The sequence below is a fragment of the Mesoplodon mirus genome, assembly GCF_964341445.2.
Source record: "Mesoplodon mirus genome assembly, chromosome: 19".
Taxonomy (NCBI): Eukaryota; Metazoa; Chordata; class Mammalia; order Artiodactyla; family Ziphiidae; genus Mesoplodon; species Mesoplodon mirus.
Genome location: NC_138995.1, coordinates 35,650,300 through 35,675,417, shown reverse-complemented (window position 1 = coordinate 35,675,417; position 25,118 = coordinate 35,650,300). Strand labels below are relative to the sequence as shown.

At 41.5% G+C, this 25,118-nt stretch overlaps 1 protein-coding gene across 1 annotated transcript in view; it reads left to right on the top strand.

The window, feature by feature from the left end:
* Positions 1–22,132, top strand: part of LONP2 (lon peptidase 2, peroxisomal) — an 87,481-nt gene extending 65,349 nt beyond the window's left edge. The window contains exons 12-15 of the mRNA XM_082607020.1: positions 9,084–9,226; positions 17,512–17,719; positions 18,135–18,325; positions 21,715–22,132. Coding sequence (XP_082463146.1) covers positions 9,084–9,226; positions 17,512–17,719; positions 18,135–18,325; positions 21,715–21,936 — 764 coding nt within the window. The 3' untranslated portion in view covers positions 21,937–22,132. The remainder of the gene's footprint in view (positions 1–9,083; positions 9,227–17,511; positions 17,720–18,134; positions 18,326–21,714) is intronic.
* The last annotated feature ends 2,986 nt before the right edge of the window (positions 22,133–25,118 follow it).

Genomic DNA, 25,118 nt, shown 5'->3' with positions numbered 1-25,118 from the left:
TTCCAAAACTTCAATATCCTTTTTCAGAGAAATGGAAAAGCCAATCCTCAAGCTCATGTGGAATTGCAGTGGGCTCCAAATAGCCAAAACAATCTTAAAAAAGAACAAAATGGAGGGCTCACATGTCCCGAGTTTGAACTTTCTACAAAGCTACAGTAATTAGCTGGTATGATACTGGCATGAGGACAGACATATAGACCAATGGGATAGAATAGAGGGCACAGAAATAAAGCGTCACATATATGGTCAGTTGATTTTTAATAAGGATGCCTAGACCAGTGGGGAAAGGAAAGTCTTTTCAACAAATGATTGCTGGGAAAACTGGATATTCACATGCAAAAGGATGAATTTGGACCTTTACCTAATTATACATACCAAAGTTAACTAAAAATTGATCAATGACCTAAACGTAAGAGCTAAAATTATAAAACTCCTGGCATAAAAGATTTGGGGAAAATCTTCATGACATTACATTTGGCAATGGCTTCATGAGTACGACACCAAAAGCACAGGTAACAAAAGAAAAAATAGATAAATTGGATTTCATGAAAATTAAAAACTTTAGTGCATCAAAGGGCACAGTCAAGAAAGTAAGAAAAAACAGTGTATAGAATAGGAGGAAATATTTGCAAATCAAATGTCTGATAAGAGATTGATATCCAGAATGTATAAAGAACTCCTGTAACTCAACCAACAAAAAACAACCCAGTTCAAAAATAAAGGACTTGAATGGACGCTTGTTCCAAAGAAGACATAAACGGATGGAAGGATGCTTATCATTGTTAGTCATTAGATAAATGCAAATGAAAACTGCAATGAGATACTACTTCACACCTAGTATGATGGCTGTAATAAAATAAAGTGGAAAATAAAAAGCCTCGCATTGGCGAAGATGTGGAGAAATTGAAACCCTCGTGCATTGCTGGTGGGTGTGTACAATGGTGCAGCTGCTGTGGAAAATAGTCCATCAATTCTTCAAAAACTTAAATGTAGAACTACCATGTAACCAAGCAGTTCTACTTCTAGGTATATATCCAAAAGAGTTCAAAGCAGGAACTCAAACAATAGCAGTGTTCATGGCAGCATTATTCACAGTAGCCAAAAGATGGAAACAACCAAAGTGTACATCAAAAGATGAATGGATAAACAAACTGTGGTGTCTGCATACAGTGGAATATTATTCAGCCATAGAAAGGAATAAAATTTTGATATATATACCACAACATGGCTGGACTTAGAAAACATTATGCTTAAGTGAAATAAACCAGACACTGAAGGACAAATATTATATAATTCCACTTAATATGAGATGAGGTAGCTAGAATAGGCAAATTCATTGAGACAGAAAAGTAAAATAGAGGTTACCAGGGGCTGTGGGGGTGAGAGAATGGGAAGTTACTATTTAATGGGTTCAGAGTTTATACTGAGATGATTAAAAAAAGTTTTGGGGGCTTCCCTGGTGGCGCAGTGGTTGAGAGTCCGCCTGCCGATGCAGGGGACACGGGTTCGTGCCCCGGTCCGGGAAGATCCCACATGCGCAGAGCGGCTGGGCCCGTGAGCCATGGCCGCTGAGCCTGCGTGTCCGGAGCCTGTGATCCACAATGGGTGAGGCCACAGCAGTGAGAGGCCCGCGAACCTCAAAAAAAAAAAAAAAAAAAAAAAAGTTTTGGGTATAGGTAGCAGTGAAGGTTACAACAACATTGTGAATATATTTAATGCCACCGAATTGTACAATTCAAATGGCTAAAATGATCAATATTCTGTTATATGTATTTTACCATAGTAAAAAGAGTTACCAAAAAAAAAAAAAGAGGTTAAGGAAATTTCCCCAAATCATACAAGCTTGTAAGAAATGGACCACAAACCCAGGCTATCTGACTCCAAGGCCTCTTGGAAATAAGGAGCATCAGTTGTACCTCACCTGGATATTTCTGAGGATCTACCCAAAATCAGGAATACTGAAAATGGGAAGTTTCATGCTTTTGTTTCTAAAGCAATTTGGTATATCTGTCTGAGGCCCTAAAGCTTTTTAATCTAAACCTTTCAACTACTCTTAGTGGTTAAGAGTTGGCTACTGGGAGAATTTGTCACTTTTTAGAAACAGTGTTTTTGTTCAGTATTAAAGGATAATAATTTTTAATGGCAAAATCGTCACTACTATACAGGTATAAAATGAACATGTGTTAAAGATTTTAATGAACTCATTAATTAATGAGAGAACCATGGTTCCATGGAGAATTCAGAAAGCAGACATCTATATAGGCAATCAGGAATGCTGAAATTAATTTGCAAAACCAGCTTCTTGGGAAAGGGAGAGGACAACATTCATTTTCATTTCTATGGACAAGAATCATTTGTATTACTATTAGTTTCTTACACCTTACAGGAAAATAGCTGAAAGGCACTGAGACACAGACAGCCTGGAAGGGCACACTGGACAGCATATCCAGTAATCTATGTTTTGCTCATTTCCACGTCTTGCACAGTTTTTTCTGACAACAGTCATAGAAGGGAATCCGTGTATGTAATGCCAGATATGTTGATTATTTTCAGTCAGGAAAAAAACTTTCTAATCTCTAAATTTACCACCCAGCTGCCTTGTCAAGGAACTCCTGAGCTACAGGCAGCTTTTCTAGACTGGACTTTAGGTGGGACAAAATGTCCCCTTAGCCGGGTGTCCAGAACCCTGAGACTGTCTGTGATTTGCTGTGGACATCAGGCGATTTGCTTCACCTTCCTGGGTCTCAAGTTTCCTTGAGTATAAAATGAAAGATTGGACCAGATTTCTTACTTTTTGCCTAGCTCTTATATTTTTATATATCATGGTTCCATCCTATTCTTGAATTTCTGATGCTACCTGAATTCTGCTAAAGCCTCAGAATGAGATCTGAGACGTTCTCAGGGACATTGTATTAGTATGTCAGGAACAGGTAGTATTGATATTTGTTCCTTTGGAGAATTAACCCCTTGTTTCTGGGCCCTGTTATTCGATTGCTGGATGCAGTTAACAGTATTGTACACCCTATCCTCTCCTCCAAACCTACCCCGAAGGAGTTAAAAAAGAAACTGTTATTCGTGAAGATGTACACGTCTTTAATAATCTAGAAGAAGGGGGTTCCTTTTATGGCAGTACCACGAAGTGTAGCTTTTGAACTCATGAGAGTGGTCTAGAGAGTGTAGCATATGCTTCAAGTCAAGTAGAATATAGAGAATAGTAAGTGATACCTAAACAGTTCTGTCCTGAGTAAAGATGATTATAGATAACCTGGGGCTGTTTGTGGTTGGGGAGATTTTTGTTTCTGCCACATTCTGCGGAATAGTTGTTTGGTGTCAGTACCCTGTTCCTGGCCTCTGCTACTTTCCCTTGGTTGGATCACCTGCCCAAAGACACCATTTGCTGCAAGATTTGTTCAAAAGGTAAGAAATGTTTTTTTTTTCAACAAGAAAGCTACTGGAGTTTCCTGAGGTATTACACCCCTCTGTTCTTCCTCCTGTCCTCCCTTCTTAGGATCTTCCTTTCTCCCGGCTTCCCACAGTGATTCTTTGGCTCTTGGGCCTGCTTTCATGTAAATCATGTTCCTCTGACAGAGGAAAAGTGGCTGGAAAAGATCACGTGATCATGTCCTCGTGACAGCTGCTTTGGGAAAGCTAGACCCTTCCCCTGAGGAGTTTGTAGCTATAGAATATCCTTTTGTCATAGCTGTGGTGACATCAGCTATAGAGCCCGGTTTGGCCCTTGGGGAGTACCCCTGAGTTTCACCCCTGCTTTGCCAAGGTCCACATTTGTCATGCTGGCAGAACGAGTGCCTTGCAGGTTCTGCCTCTGGTGCTATTTGCTTATCTGCTACCTTCATGCCGTTAAGCTCCTTGGCTATGTCCTGACCACCCTGGCTGTGTCCTGAATTAGACTCAGAACAGGCTGATAATACCGTTGAGAAACATGGGGCAGAGTCTTGAGTCTTGGTATCTTTTTCTTTTTCTTAAATGTATTTAACTTATGTGATTCCCAAGCAGTCGTGTATTTGTGGTCAAAGCCCTGTCTGTGGAGCCCTGGGTGGGATTGGGGCGCAGAGAGCATTTTGTTTTCTTCTAGTGAAAGGGGCTATGGAGTAAGACATGTGAGTCTTAGAAGTCTGTATTAAATACTACTCTAACTATATAATTCATTTCATCATTTATGCATAGTAAGGCTTTCAGCATTATCAAATTATCCTAGCAACTCTAAGGGTTACTATAATTATTATGATTTTACTGATTGGAAAACCAGATACAAAGAGGTAAAGTAACTTTTGTCAAGGCCCATCAGGAAGCCAGCGCCAAGATTGGAGACTTTTATTTATTGACTATCTCATCATGTAATCTTAACCTCATAAACTCAGGGAATAGCTTGTGTTAAAATTTTAGACTATGTTATTTCATTCATTCTCATATACATTTATATCATGTTATATTAGTAAAAATCATGGCACATGAAATTTTATACTCGCCCCCTTTCCTCCGTTTGATGTTGTTTCAAAAGGATTTTCTCACATCACTTAAAAAACACTTAGGAAACAGTTTTAGTGACTGTGTAGTATTTTATTAGATGTGTGGCTGTACCACAGTTTACATAACCATGTTCCTAACGTTGCGTATTTATAATGGATCTAATTTTTGCTGTTACAGATAGTGCTGCAGTGAGTATATTTGTGGTCTAAACATTTGTCTAAACTTTTGGTTATGCCCTTAAGGATAGGTTCCTTCAAAATATTGGATTGGCCAAAAAGTTCATTTGGTGTTTTCTGTAAGATGCTTCTAGTAGCGCTGAGTTGTCTTTAACTTTATTCAAAGCAATTTTGTTAGACTGTATTGTGACAACTGTCATATCAGCGTGCATTTTTTTAAAAAAGCTTATCAAAACTGGGGAATTTTTGTGTAGTCGTTTTAATATTGAAAATGGAAGAAGAAAAGCAACATTTTTGGCACATTATGCTTTATTATTTCAAGAAAGGTAAAAACGCAACTGAAACGCAAAAAAAGATTTGTGCAGTATATGGAGAAGGTGCTGTGACTGATCAAACGTGTCAAAAGTGGTTTGTGAATTTTCATGCTGGAGATTTCTTGCTGGACAAAGCTCCATGGTCGGGTAGACCAATTGAAGTTGATAGCGATGAAATCAAGACATTAATTGAGAGCAGTCAATGTTATACCATGCGGGAGGTAGCCAATATACTCAAAATATCCAAATCAAGCATTGAAAATCATTTGCACAAGCTTGGTTATGTTAATTGCTTTGATGTTTGAGTTCCATGTAAGTTAAGCGAAAAAAACCTTCTCGACCATATTTCCTCATGCGATTCTCTACTTAAACGTAATGAGAAGTTCCATTTTTAAAACAGATTATGATGGGTGATGAAAAGTGGATACTGTACAATAATGTGGAATGGAAGAGATCGTGGGGCAAATGAAATGAGCCACCACCAACCACACCAAGACCAGTCTTCAAAGAAGGTGATGCTGTGTATATGGTGGGATTGGAAGGGAGTCCTCTATTATGAGCTCCTTCCAGAAAACCAAACGATTAATTCCAACAAGTACTGCTCCCAGTTAGACCAACTGAAAGCAGCACTTGAAGAAAAGTATCTGGAATTAGTCAACAGAAAATGCATAATCTTCCATCAGGGTAACGCAAGACCACATATTTCTTTCATGACCAGGCAAAAACTGTTACAGCTTGGCTGGGAAGTTCTGATTCATCCACCATATTCACCAGACATAACACCTTCGGATTTCCATTTGTTTCAGTCTGTACAAAATCCTCTTAATGGAAAAAATTTCAATTCCCTGGAAGATTGTAAAGGGCACCTGGAACAGTTCTTTGCTCAAAAGATAAAATGTTTTGGGAAGATGGAATTATGATGTTGCCTGAAAAATGGCAGAAGGTAGTGGAACAAAACGGTGAATACATCGTTTAATAAAATACTTGGTGAAAATGAAAAACGTGTCTTTTATTTTTACTTAAAAGCCAAAGGAACTTTTTGGCCAACCCAATAGAATCACTGGGTGTGAGATTATGAATATTTAGGAGGCTTTCAGTATATTGACAAATGGCTTTTCCAGAAAGATTGAATCAATTTATATTTTCATAAGCAATAGTATTTGAGAAGATCTCCCCACTGTCTTTTCCGTTGAACTTTGCCATTTCTTAAAACTTCTTTACTGGTTACTTTAATTTTGTAACCAGAAAATGTATCTTGTTTTTATCATTTAAACTTCTTTGCTTCTTGGTGAAATAATCATTTTTTCATGTGACTATTACCCATTTGTTAAGAACCACTGTTTTAGCCCAAAGATAAGGGCATAGAAGAAGAATGTTAACTGTGCAGTTCCAACAGGAAGGATTTGTGGGACAGGGTCCATGTCCTATAGGGAGGTTGAACTTTTTTTTATTGTTGTTGTTTGCCTTGCCTTAAAAAGTCCACCTGGCGTGAATGTTACGATCTGGAGCAAGGCCCGTAATGAGGCCCAGGGATTCTGCCACTCTCTTCTCTTGGTGCCGATCCCTTCTGACTAGGGAGAATGTGGCACTAGAGCTGAGTACTGAAAGCTTGTGCGAGGACTCAGGGTTCAGCTCTAACCTGGACCTCATTCCTTGAATGGCATGTTGGCGAGATGATGTTTAGTGAGGAATCAGAGCGTGTATTCTCTGAAAATCGAGCATTCTCATGCTCTCGCTTTGCGTTACCCAAGGTGCAGTGGATGGTTCTTAAAATCCAGTGCCAGCCTGTCTTTCCTGATTAGCTGGCACCATTTTCTTGACATGAGCTTTAGTTCTCTAGGCTTGTGCTCCATGATGGAACATTTTGAAGCACAGATTAGTTCTAAGTTTATTGCATTTTTCATCACCCAGCTGCTGTGCCTAGAGCCTGGAGTGAATGGCCATCTTTTGCATTGTAAGGTCTAGATGCATTAGAAGTAGCTCTCCACACCTGCAGCCCCTCAGTACTCAAAGCACTGAATTCACTCCTCCACTTGGAAAGGGATGGGATATCCCAAAGCAGTGGTTACATAATTGTGGATTGGCTTTCACCCATCCAGCTTTACTTCCTCCTGCGATAGTGAATTCCAGGCTGGCAACAGTAATTAGATCTCAGAAAAGCCCTTCACAAAACACAACAGGCTAAAGAAAGTCACAGCCTCTTCTATGCATCGGCTAGAGTTTCAGAGCCCTTCAGTTTTAGTGTACGGTAACCTTAGCCAGTAGTGCTTTTTTTTTTCTGTGCATTAATTTTAATTAAGCAATGACACCTACTTTCTGTTCCGCTCTGAGATCTACGTGTAGCTAAACTGATGGTTTAAGTGCCTCCTCACCCTTGGTCACTGACGTTGCTGCAAACAGAGCAGCAGACAGAAGATCTCCTACACGTGACTGAGTAACCCAGGAATTGCTCAGTTTAGTGAAACAGATAAGTAAGTGCTGTAAGAAGTTGCAAAGATCAGGGAAGACTTCCTAGAATCTGGTTGAGCCAAACTTTGAAAGATCAAGTGTCATTACAGAGGTATGACTATGAGATTATGTATAACTCAAGACCCACACTTAGGATACAGTGTGTGTATTACACTTCGCAGTCTGCAAAGGGTTTTCTCTTTAATTCTCACAAGAATCCTGCAGAGATAGGTAGTGAGAGGTTTAATGTTTTGCATAAAGTCAAATAGCCAGCAAGTGGCAAAGAGTCTGAACTGTTGTCTGTTTTCATTTGTGATTCAGTCTTGAAGAGGAGCCCTGTAAGGCCCAGCAAGAGAGTAGGCCAAGAGAGCCCTTTCCCTGAAGGTTACAGCAAGGCCGTGAGACATGGGGATCATTTGGGGACACCCCAGGATGTGTCCAGTTATCACTGGAATCTAAATTTAAGGTCTAATATGATTTAACATATTCAGTAATCACTTTGGAAAAGAAAGGAGTTAGTAAAAAGCAATTCCTTTAACTTCATGATATCAGAATAGAAGAATCATAGCAAAGCTAGAATAAATATAGATGGATATACAATGTTTAGGTAACTTTATAATTATTATGTATTGTATATTAATATTTACAGTAATCATTTCCAGAAGGAAGGGTGTATGTAAAGAAAGCAATAAAAGAAAAATATTTTAAAGCACTTTGTGAGTTAGTACAAGAACTAGAAGAATTATGGTAAAACAAAAAGAAGAGAAAAGCAGGGAATGAAGATGAATAGAGCGAGATATTTCCTACATTTTTAAACCTCTACTCATTTTAGGTTTCTGGCTATAGACTGAAATAACATTTTTCTTTACTCAGATTGGAATTACAAAGACCAGTAGAAACGGTGGTCCTAGGGCAGTTGGTTCCTGCTCCTGGTTGTCTGATCTCAACCAGAATGAGTCAGTCCTTCAACAAGATGTCAGCAGCCAGGGCTCTTAGGCAGGTAAAGGAAATAGTCCATTATTATAGGGATTTCAAGCCAGGCTTCATATTATCTTACCCTGGCGATGACAATTATATTCATTTTTATTGGAAAATAATAACCTTGGAGTTGAGCTGTATGTTTACACAAGAGGCGTTGCTTCTAGGGGTTCTGTCAGTTCCAAGTTCATGTCGGCTGTCAGGAAATGGGACACCTGATGCAACTTCTCTAAGGAGGGAATTGAACAGTTTGAGTTGTGTTGATTTCACAGAGAATTGTACAAGGTAATCTACTGCATCTGACACTTGAGTATCTGGCCTCTAAAGGCCATCAGTTGAACAGTGCCAGGCATTGCTCTTGGCTTAATATAATGGTTGAAAAGAAGACAGGCAAGGTGCTGCCCTCCTGGGGCTTACACTTTAATGGGGGAAGATGGAGGACAAACAAGTGAAAGTCAATGAACAGGGCAATGCATCGTGTCACTCCTCGGGGGCTCTTGAAAGACTAATTCTTCTGTTGCGTACCATGGGTACACAAGGTGAATTTTTGTGCCTTAATAAAGGTATAAAGGTGACTGAATGGTTGGAAGTCCACTGAGCTTCTGTTTGATACTTACTGCTAATGAATTTTCATACCTGCAAATCTCTGAGAATTCTTAAATAAAATTTTCTCTCTTAGGCTACAGAGAACACGTCGAAGAAGATACAAAACCCGAATCTATCAGTGACACTACTGACTTGGCCCTACCACCTGAAATGCCGATTTTGATTGACTTCCACGCTCTGAAAGACATCCTCGGGCCCCCGATGTATGAAATGGAGGTGATCATTCTCGTTCCTTTGTTGATACCCACCAGTTTACTCTGTTGGTTGCCTAATAGATTGGGGGAGAAGTAGATTTGGGTATTTGGGGAGGCTGAATTTTATCTGAAGATTGGAAACTTGTGTTCTCTATGGTATTAAATTTTGGTGCTTAATGTGATAATATGGCTTTTACAGAGCGCCAGAGACCCTGGCCAGATCTCTTTTGGAAACCCAGTCTGATCTTATTCTTTGCATCCAGTTCCATTTTAAGAACAGTGTCTCTGACTTTCTCTGACTTTCCTCCTTAGAAATTCTGTATTCCTATTGTATGTGCTTTAATTAAGTATTTCTTTGTGCTGTCAAAGATTTGGAGGGATGAGGGAGGGAAACAACCCAGTACAGAATACCTGAAGACATGAGCCTGGCTTTAGCTTCAGGCTGCTCTAGTGCAGACCAGATGGCATCTTTCAGGATCTGTTCTTTCATTGTTATTACTAGTTCCTTTCGAGTTAAACTGACATGCAAGTCCAGCCCTATTTCCATCTCTCTCCCCTAACTCTCCCTCATAGCGGAACGCAGAGCCATAAAGGCCTTGGGAGCAGGACCGAGTCGGGGGAGCTGGATAGAAATAGGTGTTGGTCTATTCTTACCAACTATAGTACTCTGTTTTGGAATGGGAGATATAAATTATAGAGTTGTTAGAAAATAGAGGATTTTTAAAGTCCTGGGAATGGTGAGATCACCAAAGGAAGCTGTGACTGCTGAGGTATTGTGATATATTTTATAGGATGCTTATATGAGCTTTCCTGGGGCATTTACTAGAAAGAGTATGTATTTTACTACTGAACTTATTAGCATCTTTCTTCAGAAGCTTTACCATCACCTTGTCTGTGTAAAGGAAAAAAGGTTTTCAGAAGATATACCTGGTGAATTATGCAGAAGATAATCTCTCCATCCAGCATTTGAAATCACTACCAGTAAACATGATTTTCCTGAAGTCTTAAAACTGAGAAGAGGAGAAGTAGCCCCCAAACCCATCTTGTTTATTTTCTTAAACTCTGAGCTAGTCATTTAGTGCTGCAAAGCTCTCAGCCACAAGAATAGAACGCGTTTACTGTTGGCAGTAAACCTGGTCCTGAACGATAGAATCAGAAACATTATTTTGGTTATTTGAATTCTTAAGATACTGTGGATGGATTTAAATTTTCAAGTGTTGAAAGAAGTGGAGCAAAACTTGTTTTGGTTGAGAACGCGAGCCAAAGCTGCTTTCCTGTTCCGAGTGAACCCAGTGATTCTGTGAGTGACAGTGGAAACAGGTTCTGCTCCTGCATGTCCGGCAGGCTTTTTGCTCTTGGCTTTCCAGAGCAGTACATGCCAGCCATTCTTTGGGAATTTACACCAGAGCAGTTGATAAAAACAAAAGATGGATGTGTGTTTCTGTTGCACAGACCCTTCTCTCCCAGCCATGACTGCTCCTGTTAGGTTTGGAAGCATTGCTGACATTCTTGGAGCTTTGGCAGAGAAAGAGCCAAAGGACAGAAAAGAGAAATTTTATAAACACTGCTTAATAGCTCTGTTTGATATCACTGCAAAAACTATTTTATTTTCTTTGTAGCATCTGAGCTATTACATATGAACACTTTGACCAGTATGAATCCGGTAGCCATTTTCCCTTCTATAAATAGCATCTTAGAATAGAAGGTCTGGTATCTGGGAGTTTGGAACATTTTGTTCATATTTTCCACAGTTGAGAGAATTTACCCTGGTGCCAGGGGTTTCTTTCTCTACCTTTAGTGGTCTAATGACCATCAGCCCCAAATTATATCACCACTCTCTGCCTCACCTTTTGCATCCGTGAAATTAAGATTTTATGGAACATTTCCTTATTGTCCACAAGGTCCATCACTGTGCTAGGGGTCGTCCATTTTACACACAGGGAAAGACCTTAAGAAAATTAAATGAATCATGCAAATTCACATAAGGTGCAATTAGGGAGGCCAGTCTTTAAACTCAGATCAGCCAACTCAAGTCCAGTATTCTTTCCACTCTCCTATAATACCCTGCAGCCAAGCTAATTCCTGCCCTTTCCTGCTAAAAGAGAATTGCTTGAAGTACAGCAGTTTAACAAAAAGGCATACCTGCTTTACCTCAGATTTTCATTTCTATTCTTACCAACTATAGTACTCTGTTTTGGAATGGGAGATATAAATTACAGAGCTGTTAGAAAACAGAGGATTTTTAAAGTCCTGGGGATGTTGAGATCACCAAAGGAAAAGGGTGCGGAGTAAAGAGCAGGGAGCCTAGGAGCAGGCCCTGAACCCTGAGGGTCACATAGGGGAAGAGGAGCCCTCAAAACAGACAGAGAAACTAAGAAGGAACAGGCAGTCAGGTAAGAGCAAAACAAGGATGTTGTGCCGCCATGGAAACAAAGGCGGAGACTGTCTCAAGAAGGGGGAACTTGTAGGCGTGTTTGCTGTCTGTGTACTGGATTCGACAGCCTGGAGGTTGTAGGTGACCTTGACACAGTGGGCTCACAGGGAGTGGTGGGAGTGTGTTGAAGAGGGAATGGAAGGTGGGGAAGTAGAAGTGGTTGGCAGGCAGCTCTTTCAGAAGCTTGGCTGTGAACGACTGCAGGGAAGTGAGGTGGCTAGAAGGGAGGATGGAGGCCAAAGGGAGAGTGGTCACAAATGGCAGCCTGTTTGCTGGTCAGAATAGTCCAGTAGAGAGAGTCAGACTGAGGTTGCTGGAGAGAGAGGCGGTACCACAGGAGCAGGGTCTTCAGGGTAGTGCGGCGCGGTGGGGTCCCCGGTGTGAAGGAAGAGGGTCCCCTGTGGTGGGTATGATGGAGAAAGGGGGCTGAGAGTGTTGAGTAATTACACGGAAAAGATGATGACGCTGGAACAGAGGCGTCTTCGTGCACGAGGAGAGCAGTAGAGCTGGGACAGAGCTGGTGTATAACGTGAAGGAGGTAGAGTGGATGGTCTTGAGTACAAGTGAGCTAGAAGGATGAAAAAGTGGCGCTCAGGGAAGGGGGTGGTTAAATTCAGGTTTCAGAGGTCGTATGGCTTCTGTTGGCAATAAGGACCGGGAAAAGGGGCCTGGGTGAGGGTGAGAAGCGTGGTTTTGGAGGTAAGGGCGTGCTTAGAGACAGAGAAGCCAGCTTGCTTGGGTCTCAGGTACTCCCTGAAGAAACCCAGGGTGATGGTGGGACTCAGGGTGGTCAGGAAGGAGAGAGTGGGTTTGACTGTAGAAGGCAGTGAGCAGAGAATGAAGATGGGGAGCCGGCTGCCATAAGCAGGGTTAGCGTGATGAACACTCAGCGTGATGAGCCCCGCCTCCTCGGCCGTGCTGGCCTCATCCGATGCATGGGGTGGGGGGCGGATTATATATAGGTGTTAGATAGTTTTTAGAATTTGGTGAGTTAACGTATATAAGGCACCCACCATAGTGCCCGGTACATGCTAAAAAGCCAAACGAACACTGGTTCCTGCAATCACCGTACACCCTAAGAACAAATAGACCTATGCCCAGTCACAAAAGTAGAAGTCCCTACTAGTTTTATTATAACCCTAATTTTATATTTGCTTTAATAACCTACACCACCCCTTACTGTGCTTTATTTTCATTGAAGATGAGTCTGCAAACATACATTAGTACCAAAAATGTTACTGACCTAGCAAACTAACAGTAAGGAAGAAAGATAAGAAGGCACACTTTTACCGGTGTTATATCCGTTTAGAATTCTCTCAACAGGCTGAAAAATGAGTTCCTGAAACTTTGTCTAGATTTCATATTTAGGAACAGTATCATAAGTCACCTTTTCAAATACAATAAAGTTTCCTGAAGAAGCAAGATCAGTTAAACACCCACTTTTACAAAATAACAGATCTCCCTGCATTATGAGAGAGAGAGAGTGGGAGAGGGTGGGGTAGGTGCCGGTGTCTGGGGCAGCCGAGACTTCATTCTCCCTGACTGCTTCTCAGAACACCTCCTCAGAGGCAGGCCCAGGTCCCGGCGTGGAGGGTTTAGGAGGGACGCAGCTATTGAGTCTCATTTGATCTGGTCAGTTATGAGATTGCCATTAATAATGGTAAACTTGGTTGCAGTTACTTTTACTGATTACATGAACCTCTTTGGGGGGAGATGAGAATCTTATAATTTTCATTTTCATCCTAGTGAAGCCAGGAGAAGCCTCCACATTATGAGATACATATATACACACACACATGTATATTATCTGCATATTAGATATATATACATAATTAGATACATTATATAAATATAATACAATCCTGCAGTTGACACCCCCACCCCCCAAAAAAAACCCAACATAGAGAGTTCCTCTATATCTCTGGGGGTAACAATCAATCTCATAGACTGCAAATGTGGTGGCACAATCAGAAGAACACATAAACTCTAGTCTTTCCAGGATAAATTTGATTTTCAGCCTCAGAAAACCAGTCATCCAAGCCACGAGCGTCTATGTTTTGTCCAGTCTGCTAATCCTGAGAATGTGTCATCTGAGTATTCCTGACTGCATTCATAGTTTGTATGAAAGCCTCAGTGGTGGACAAAAAGTCCTTATGCAAAGGTCACTGCCCTTAGAAAAAACAGTAATAAAGGGAAGAAGAGACTAGACATGCAGATTTTAAAAAACATCCTGGATAGAATGCATCCACAGGTGAATTCCAGGAGATTCCATCAGTGTGCTTGCCTTGCAGACAGACAAAAGCAGGTGCTAGAAATGAGCGAAGTGTATAAACACTAACGAAATGCCCAAAGAGTCGTGGTAGTAAATTCCTTCTTCCTCCCTCTCCATTCAGACCTGCTGTGCCCCACGCCCCTGTTAGGACGGCACCGATGCTGCACTCAGCCTGGCCCACTACCCGCCGGTTGTACCAAGGAAAGGCCTTACTGGAAGGGCCTGCAAGCAGCTCGCTCTCAGCAGCGCCGGTGCTGCGCCAGACCGGGGCTGTGTCGCGCAGCTTCCAGAGGTGACGGTGGCTGACCCCGGCACCCCTGCAAAGCAAACAAGTTCACAACTGGGAAAATCAAATATTCCTACAGAGACTTTAAAGAAGTTGGCAGATGGAGAGCCGCTGTGGTGACAACCCTGGCGGGAGCATAAACAATGCTGTGCGAGCTATAGAAAACAAACCAACGTGTGGTGTAAGCGTTACTGAGGCAGGAACCTGCACACATACCGCAGCCATCTGACAGCTCAGGTTTTGCGAGGCACTGTGCCTGTCCCTGGCGAGAAGGCCCACAGTATTATTCCTGTCTTGAGTCCTTGGCACCTGCTGGCCGCTCTGCTGTGAAGAGGCTTCCTGGCCCTTTTCTGCCCAGCAGACTTTAAGACCGCTCAGTCTCTCCTGTGACACCTGTCCCAACTCCGCAGACACGGACCCTCGCCTCTGCAGGGCTCTCTGTAGATGCAGGCACTGGCTAGATGGTCTTGTTGCACTCCCTGAGCTGGGGGTAAGCGGCCCCTCATCTGATGTGGTCAGGTAGGGAGTCTGTCACCGCTCTGAGGTCTTCACTTGATATCCCTATGATCCATGATGGAGCCAGGCTCCCGTTGCCAGTAAAGCACCATTGGATGAAGGTAACACTCTTAGTCCCTCTGATGGCTGCAGCAGTAGATAACAAGGTATTGAAACCGTAAGTGTTGGTCTAGGTTTGGAAGGGTCACAAAGACTTGTACGTATTTACTATTTCAGTCAAGTGTCACTAAATATCACTATTTTAAGTTAATCGAGAGGAAAGAACAGTGTGAAATTGGCAATGATTAGATGCTCAAATGCTCCTTAAACACTGCTATCATTGAAGTGTTCAGAATGCAATCATACTTTATAAGACATATCCTATTATTAATTAGGTTTTTCATTAAATATTTTAAACACTTCCTCAGTCTGCATATTTACATGATTGATAGAATTATTACAGAAGAAAATGACCATTTCTTTGAACAAGATTTAGTTAACAGATAAAGGAAACTTGAAGCACCAGTTTCAAGGGAAATTGAATGACAGAAGTGAACTTGAGATACTCCTGTTCCACTTTGACATTTAGAGGGAAAAACGTTCTAAGCATCAAGCCTAGGCCTGTCTTGGCTAATATAATTGATGATTCCACAAACCAGTAATGGAATTAGAAACTGGTAGAAAAGTGCCAGTAGATAAACATAGTTTTGAAATTATTATGTTGAATCACTTGTTAGGGAAGTCTGTAAAATATAAATTGTTCTGTATAAAGGGTTTAAGATGGCTGGGAAACTGCATGCAGGAGCAAGGAAGAGCATATATCTTATCTTTTAAATTCATATTTACTTGCACTCATTATTTCTGAGGGAAAAATACATAGAAACTGGATGCTTGGTCGTTAAGAGAATTGTTACAATTTCAGAACACATGGCTTTGAAGAATATGACTCCAAGTCTAAGAATTACAGATTCGTTACTTCTTAGATAACTGCTATTAGCCTGATCACGAGACTCTAGGTTTGATAGTAACTCCTGCCCTCAGTTCTCCCACCCGTGTGTGTTGTTGTTGAGTTACACAGATTTGTCACTGGTCCCATCTTCAGGTTAATATTTCAGCACTTACCGTCAAGTTAGAATAAAGTGATTACGAGCCTGGATGGTTTTGGTTTGGTCACGTGTACTTATCTACCCTCTGTCCTTTCAATGAACAACGGACCGGTTACTTTTACCCAGAGCATCACGACTCTCCAGCAGATGGAGAGCGTTGGAAACTGGCTTGGTTTCTTGAAGCAATGTGGTAATCAACATGAATCCTACTTCTGATTCTTTGGGGACATGTTTGGTATTATTCTGACAAAATGAGTTTTGAGGATTTAGCTGTTAAAAAAAAAGGGATTGTTCTCATTATAGCTAATGAAGTTGTGCTATATGGCTTTTTCTGTTAAATTAGCACAGGATTGAGTATATTGAGGATAATTCTTTAGGACTGGTTCAGTCAGTCCTAGAAAAGAGCCGTGCAGTAAAAACAGGAACCCCTGACACGTTCCCACCCAAAGTAGATGTTGTTCAGGTATAGAGAATTGATTTTATATTAGCAAGAACGAGCCTTGTGAACACTTTTATAAATAGTTGTTTCTGTGTTTTCCTTAAATAGTACTGATCTTTTGCATATTGATCTTTTGCGTCTTTCTCCTCAAATAGATACAAAACAGGGCAAATGCAAAGCTGAGGGAAGGTGAAATCCATGGTGCACAGTGTCAGCTCAGCCAGCGATGCAAACTGGCCTTCCCAGTCTCTAACATGTCATTAAATATAAAATTAAAATTTTAAATATAAAACCAACTTTAAAAATAGGCTTTTATGTTTACTACTAAAAATAAGTGCCCAGTAGCTTCAGTGGATGTCACACATCCATTTAAAATCAGGATTTTCAGCATCTAAGCCCCTTGGAAAAGAAGTAAGCATCAGCCCCCCAGCCCTTTAACCAGAAACGCAGGCTGCTCCTAAGTGAGAAAGTTACCTCTCGGTGGAAAAATCTCATGATTGCATTAGTGCTGGGTTGACATATTGTGCCCAGTTCCTCTAACATGGATAACTTCTATAGGATAAGAAATTTGGAGGCTCAGAGTGTGCGATGAAAGTTAACATGACTGTTTTTCAACTGTTACTTTTGGTATGTTTTCATAACTTGGATGTGTTAACCTATTTGGCTTGTAGTCACCAGTGAGTGACACAGTCAGTTTAATATGGAAGTGAGGCAGCACGGTGGGCCTCCGAGCACACAGAAAGGGTCCCGGACATAGTGAAGTAGCATTTTGCAGTGTCTCTGCAGCAATGAAGTAAAGATTGAGTGGCGGGGAAGTAAGATCCAGGGGTTTTAATATGTACCTTGGCCTCTGGAGCTAACACTTCTCAAAAGTATGTTGAAAAGAGCGTTTCTACTTCCAGAAGCAAATTCATGATTGCCTAAAATGAAGTTCGGTGCTGTAGTGTTTTCAAATATGCAGGCTAATAAAAGCATTGAGATAGATAAAACGATTGCGTTTGTTCCTTGAAAATTAGGGCATGTGTAACTCGATGTGGTGCTTAAGTATCAAAGTCATTCACACATACTTTAAGGTAAAATTGTTTCTGATAAATGCCAAAGTCTCTCTTGGCAAGAAAGCCCTATGTGACTCCAAGTCATGTGCAGTAATAAATACTTTGAGGTGCAGCTTAAGCTTAAGCCCTCTGAGGAAGAGCCAACGCTTGTGATTAGGTCAGCCTGAAAAGAATTCAGCTCTTGTTGGCCTTACTGATCATTTTCCTTCTTTCTCTCAAGGTGTCTGAGCGTCTGAGTCAACCAGGAGTGGCGATCGGTTTGGCTTGGACGCCCTTAGGTGGGGAAATCATGTTCGTGGAGGCGAGTCGGATGGATGGCGAAGGCCAGTTAACTCTGACCGGCCAGCTGGGGGACGTCATGAAGGAGTCTGCCCACCTGGCTATCAGCTGGCTCCGCAGCAACGCCAAGAAATACCATCTGACCAATGGTGAGCGACCCACCCCAGGGAGTGGGGGCGGGGGGTGCAGCTGCAGGCAAAGGAGAGCCTTGGGATCCTGACCCAGGAGGCATCCCACAGTTCAGAGACAGATCCAGTTACCCCTTAAAGCACAGACCTTTGCTTTTGAACTCCCGTGGAAATTCTAGTTCCCAGTTGAGGACTGTTTGACTGACTGGAACCTGAGCTGGAAACTGACTCCAAGGGTTTGTTTTGTTTTTCCTGCTACTTGGAATAGAATGAAGCTGTTCTTCCAGACCCCCACTTGACTTATACTGCCCGTTAATATTTTGAAGGATTTATTTACCCGAAACATTCATTTTCATCTCTTTGATTTTCTTTTTTCGGAGAAAAAGAAAACAGGTTTAATTTTTCTACATCAAAATCCTTTTTTCCTTTTTTAAAGCTTCTGGAAGTTTTGATCTTCTTGAGAACACAGACATCCATCTGCACTTCCCAGCTGGAGCTGTCACAAAAGATGGACCATCTGCTGGAGTTACTATAGCAACCTGTCTCGCCTCACTTTTTAGTGGGCGGCTGGTGTGTTCAGATGTAGCCATGACTGGTGAAATCACACTGCGAGGTCTTGTTCTTCCAGTATGTATGAAGAAACCTATTTATATGGTTTTTAAATTTTTTAATTTAAAATTTTTATTAATAGTATTTTAAAATCTAAATTAATAGTGGTTTGCCTTCTTCCTATGAATAGCTTAGTTTTAAACACATATTAAATTTTTACATCTGTAATTCAGATTTTTAAATTTTGATCAAATAAAGGAAAAACTGACAATTTTCCCCATGTTTTCCCTTCTACTAAAAAAGAAGACTTGCTTACAGAAAAAAATATCAGTCTGGTCACCAGAAATATCAGCTGTTCAGGTGAAGATCTGAGGCTTTGTTCTAGTTAAATTGTTAAATATATGGCATGTGTATAAAATAGGATGGTAGCTATTTTTAAACTTTAAGCCCAATTCTCACCTTTTGGAATTCCTGTGAGACCTCCTATCCTCCTATAGATAATTTAGATTACTGTAATTGATAGATTGATAAAAAAATATATAGAAAAGAAGTAGTATAAAATGGAAATTGTAGTAAAGACTAACCATGCCTAATTGCTAAATTTTGAAAAAGTTCTGTACATAATGAGGCTTTAGGGCTCCAGCCTATATCATAACTACTTATAAGAACACTGAAAAATGCATAGAACTTGAGAGATCATTTAGAAGTTTAAGTCATTAGTTAGCAGTACCAGACTACAATAAAGTTTTGGTGGGTTCAACAGCAAAATGAGAATAAAAGGAATGTTCTCTATTATGAGAACGCCTTTATTTTATGAGGTTATGGTGAAAGCAGGTCATAGAATCACCAATTAGGATCACAGAAAATGCTCTCAGTTCCCTGATTTTTTAAATTTAATTCAACCAGAAAGTCGTATTCGAAACCTTATTTACTATGATATAACTGGATATCTGTACTCAGTAGGAATGTCGATCTCTTTTCTTTACCTTACCCCAGAACTACTGCATTTCTAGTGGCAGTAGTGGTTGATACTAGTGTTCTACTGAAAGGAAATAAGCAGGTGCTGTACTGACCATAACCTCTTCAGTTTCCTAGTTCAAAATGGTAAGCTAAGCAAGGAATAAAGGGAATAAATTATAACGGTCAAAAATGAGGGGGGAGGACTTCCCCCGTGGCGCAGTGGTTAAGAATCCGCCTGCCAACGCAGGGGACACGGGTTTGAGTCCTGGTCTGGGAAGATCCCACATGCCGCGGAACAACTAAACCCGTGAGCCACAACTACTGAGCCCGCGAGCCACAACTACTGAGCCTGCGTGCCACAACTACTGAAGCCCGTGCACCTAGAGCCCGTACTTACTCCGCAACAAGAGAAGCCACTGCAATGAGAAGCCCGCGCACCGCAACGAAGAGCAGCTCCCGCTCGCTGCAACTAGAGAAAGCCCGCGCACAGCAACGAAGACCCAACGCAGCCAAAAATAAATTAATGAAAAATATTTAAAAAATAAAAATGAGGGGGGGACACACCATTGTAAAGCAATTATACTCCAATAAAGATGTTAAAAAAATGAGTGGGGTGCCATCAGCTGATAGTTCAGCCAACTTCTAGAAGATAGAAGTGTCCCTAGCTGATGTAACAGAATTGGAGGTAGAGACAGTCTTCCCAGGAGGAATCTGCTAGAAGGTTCATACCAGGAGAAAAGGAAGGGGGTGGGAAATGAAAACCAGGGGATTCGTTGAAATCGCCATAGAACAAATGGTTCTTCCACTAGGTCCCCTGCACTCAGTGCAAATTGCACGCAGGTAAAGGCTTCCCTACCCCCAGCAGAGAAGAAGCCACAGCAGCTGAGTAAGCCTTCAATTTTAAACTATTATGGGAGACATGGAGAAAAGCAGCATCATTTAAGAGAAAGACCTGCTAAGTCTGGAGAAAACGTAATTCAAGAACAGAGGATAAGACAAAGCTCTTGAATTTAAAAGAATGGTTTTAGGAATTGGTCGATGAACTATTCAGAAAAAAATAATAGAAAAAACAATCTGACAAATGCAACATCTAACTAAACAGAAAAAATGGAAGAGAACAAATTGTCAAGGAAATAATGGAGCATTTCCTAAAATTTAAGGCTATGTTCAGATTGAAAGGGCCTGTACCAACTAGGAAGAAGGATTGCATCCTCATGACTTTTCAGATCACCGAGGAAAAAGCTTTCTCATCCGTGACCCTGGATACACAGCACCTTCAAGACTCTGAGGGAAAATGGGTTTAAATCAATTCTTGTTTACACAGCCTTACTGTCAACCAAATGTGAATGCAAGATAGACATTTCCATACATGCAGGGAATCCGTTTATCTCACACTCTTTCTGAAGAAGTTACATTGAAAGTGTAGTTCAGCAGCATAAAGGAAAAGCCTGGCCAGAGAGTGACAAGTGTGGTAGGATGGCCACTGTGCAGAAAGGCCTAGAGCCCAGCCAGTCTGGTGCCACAGGTGGGAGCAGGCTTCTGAGGGCTGTCTCCAGGGGTCGCGTGTTCCGGGTGGTGTGACTGAGACTTGTGTCTGTTATCTGTTACTCATACACACCACCCCAAAACAGCAGTTATTATTCTTAGTTTCTGTGGGGCAGGAACTCAAGAGAGGCTTAGCTGGGCTCTTCTGGCCCAGGGTCTCTCATCATGTAGTTGTATACCAGCCCGGATGCAGTCAACTGCAGGCTGACTGGGGCGGGGCATCTGCTTCTGTTGTGGTTCACTCACGTGACTGCAGATTGGGCCTGGTTGCCCGGACTGCTGGGGTGACCTCAGACACCTGGGCTACCTGAGCTACCTGCAGGGCAAGAGATCCAAGAGAGATCCAGGCAGAAGCTCTTATTTTGTGTGACTTAACCTTGAAAGTCACACAGCATCACTTCCACCACACTCTTATAATCACTAAGCCTGGCACACATTCAAGGGAGGGGAATTAGACTTCACCTTCTGAAGGGACCATTTTAGACATATTTTTAAACCACCACAAGAGCCTAGATGTTTTCTTCATCACACTGCACAGAGGTCATTGCTTTAAACCTGTACAGAAGAAAATAATCCTGGCATGCAACTAAGCTCTGTAGGAATGGTATTTATGGTTAAAATAATGTAATGCTTTTTCAGAATCAACCTATAAACAAGGTTGTTGTGAGTACAGAAAGGAATATAAATGTTAACCTTGACAATATAAAAGAGAATCACGGACAGAAGAGGTGCTCATACCTGTCAAAAGTTTAGAATTTTCCATTAAAAGGTTTTAATATAATACTAATTGAAATATAAAGAATTTACTATTAACCTTTTTAGTGGCTCTCCTAGCTCATGCTGTAGCAAAATGGAAGATGATTTGGATGTTTTAAAATAGCAGTGAAAGAAAGGTGGGTCAGGGTTTCTTTCACAGCCTGAGGATGATCATAAACCTTAATAACGTTCTTCTCTCCTTACAGGTAGGTGGAATTAAAGACAAAGTGCTGGCAGCACACAGAGCGGGATTGAAGCGTGTCATTATTCCTCAGAGGAATGAGAAAGACCTTGAAGAAATCCCAGGCAATATCCGGCAGGATTTAAGTTTTGTCACAGCAACCTGCCTGGATGAAGTTCTTAACGCAGCTTTTGATGGTGGCTTTACTGTCAGCACCAGACCTGGCCTCTTAAATAGCAAATTGTAAGCCCAGATCTCAACTTCTTAGAATTTTAAGTTATAAAGTGCCGAAAGGTACTGACAGGATGATTTTATTCACACCAGCAGGGGTAAGCAGAATGTCCCTAATTTGCGAAACTAATCACAGCAGTAACAAACCTGACTCAAGTGGTGGCTAGTGTTTATTACAGAAATGTTAATTTAATAAATTGATTAAATTGGAATTGAATTCTTGTCTTGAATGGGCTCATTACTGTCCCTGGAAAGTTATGGAACAGTGGTTCTCTTGTGGTTCCAAACAGAAGCATCTGTATTACCTGAGAACTTACTAGAAATGTAAATTCTCAAAACCCACCAGCAGGCCTTTTGAATCAGACTCTGGGGGTGGGACCCAGTCTGCTTTACTAAGCCACCCAGATGATTCTGATGTGTAGTCAAGGTCAAGAACCATTGGTATAGACCATTACCTTAGCAGATTCACCTGTAGACTTTATTGGCCCCTGAAAGCAATCAGAAGGGGAACTGGGCAAAGGTGAAAATAATAGCCAACTGTTAGTCTTTTTGGAAAATATTCAAGTGAAGCAAACTCTGTGATGAGGTCCACACATGCTGCCCTTCCTTTGCTGAGGGAAGCAGCAGAGTGGCGTGTGTTGGCCTACATGACAGAAACATACTGGCCCTGAATGCCTGTCATCTTAGAAAAAAGTCCAGTCCCCAGAGGGAGGCAGCCATCCATCCTGGGATGGTCCCTACACTTGGTATCCTGATTCATGCCACCTCCCCTTGTGTTGCTTGTTTGCCTGTGCCAATCCCCAGTTCTGGTAGCCTTTCTCCATGCCTCTCTTCTCCTGTGACTCAGTCCAGGATATGGCTAACTGTGAAGTTAGGCTCTTCTACTTAACAAGCATTTGAACTTTCTGTATCTTAGTTTTCCTTACCTCTAAAATGCAAATAATTGTACTCATCAGTGTTATTGTGAAGATACAGTTAGAATGCAACATAAAATAACACGGAACAATTTCTAATCATTATTCCAGCCAGTAATGGACTTCAGAATCTTAAATTACAAAATATAACAACAGATATGTAAAGATACTTTGGAATTTCTTGGATAAGAATGGGATATACAGATTACCCAAATGCTGTGCTCAGACCTGGCGGTAAAAATCTGAATGTGTTCTGGAAGGACAAGTGCAGACCGAGGGCCGTGGCCAGTGGGAGAGAGCAAGCACCGGGAACTTGGAAGACATTTCATTGACTATCTTATCACTACTGTGATTTTATTACTTCTGCACAATCGTCTTACAAGGTAGAAGACACTATGATGTTAATTTGTTTTCAGCAACCAGAGGGAGTTAATCCATACCCAGTTTGCTCTGCTGTGTCCCACCCAGCAGTGGCAACATAGCACACGTTTAAAGAGTGGGAGTTATCTGTATTCTTCCTCAAGAGTCCTGAGTATGCAGTTTTGTACTGGTCTGTGAACAGAAGTAGGGCATCTTCTGTGCCCTCTGGCTTTGAGCATGCCTTTCCTTACTAAAGGAGCTGACTGAGAAAACCCATACATGTAAGAAATTAGCAGTATGACCTTCATTTCTCTAGCATTGTTTTTGGTTTTTTAAGTCTGAGCTCTTTTATTCACCTTTTTTTTTTAATTGTGGCAAAATAATTTACCATTTTAACTTAGAAGTGTGTAATTCAGGGTTGTTAATTACACTAATGTACAACCATCACCACTAGCTATATCCAAAACCTTTTCATCACCTTAAACTGAAACTCTGTATCCAGTAAAAAGTAACTCCCCATTCCTCCATCCCCCAGACCCTGGTAGCCACTATTTTACTTTGTCTCTATGAATTTGCCTTATTCTAAGTACCTTATGTAAGTGGAATATCTGCCCTTTTGTGTCTGGCATATTTCACTTAGCATGTCATCGATTATCCATGTTGCAGCATGTATCAGAATTTCATTTCTTTAACACTGAGTAATATTCCACTGCTGCACATGCCACATTTTATTCATTTATCTGTTGTTTCTACCTCTAGGCTATTGTGCTGTGAACATGAGCATACAACTATCTCTTTGAGTCTGTTTTTCATTCTCTTGGAAATATACTTGAGGAACCACCCATGTTTCCCACCACAGCTACACCATTTGACATTCCCACCAGCAATACACAAAGGTTCCAATTTCTCCACATTCTTGCCAGCACTTATTTTCATTATTGATAATGGCTATCCTGAAAAGGCCATTAAAGCAGCATCTCATGGCTTTGATTTGCATTTCCCTGATGACTAACGGTTGAGTATCTTTTTCTAGCACTGTTTGTAAAAAGTGTTTCCCAAAGACCCCTCATCTATCAGTCAGCTAGGTTTTTTGAGAACTGCTAACTAACTTAAATTCCAATTCAGCAGGCCTAGAGGTGAGGGCTTGCGAATCTGTGTATTGAACCAGTGCTCTCCACACTTTTTTTTTTTTTTTTTTGCGGTATGCGGGCCTCTCACTGTTGTGGCCTCTCCCGTTGTGGAGCACAGGCTCCGGACGCGCAGGCTCCGGACGCGCAGGCTCAGCGGTCATGGCTCACCGGCCCAGCCGCTCCGCGGCATATGGGATCCTCCCGGACCGGGGCACGAACCCGTGTCCCCTGCATCGGCAGGCGGACTCTCAACCACTGCGCCACCAGGGAGGCCTCTCCACACTTTTTATGTGGGCTTTTAAACCTCTTCAAGTATTAGAACTATGTAAAGCTTTAAGTGCCGTGGTAATCAAGAAATGTCACACTGCTTGAGGCACACGTTTACTTAGCTCCGCCCCTTCAGTGGTTTTCACTTGGCTCTGCCCCTTGTTTGACCCTTACTGTAAACCATGTCAGAGATTTACTACTGTTAATCACCTGTATACAGTGGAAGATGCCATCGGAGTTGAGTGATCCTATTCAACATCAGCCTACAAATCTTGGACCATAGTTAAGGTCTCCTGACTAAATGAGTGGATTTAAAGTGTACTAAACATACCTGAATTTTTCTAAATAAGGGGAGGTAAAAGTTATGTGCTGAGTGAAACACACAAGATTTCCTTCTCTCCTTTTCTTCCCGGGACATCAGTCAAGATTTGCATTCTGGTCATAGCACAGATCCTCTTCATAAGACGGGTTGCAAATTCATTTCCATTTCCAGTGCCATCTGAGTTGCAGAGGCTGCTTGAAATGCA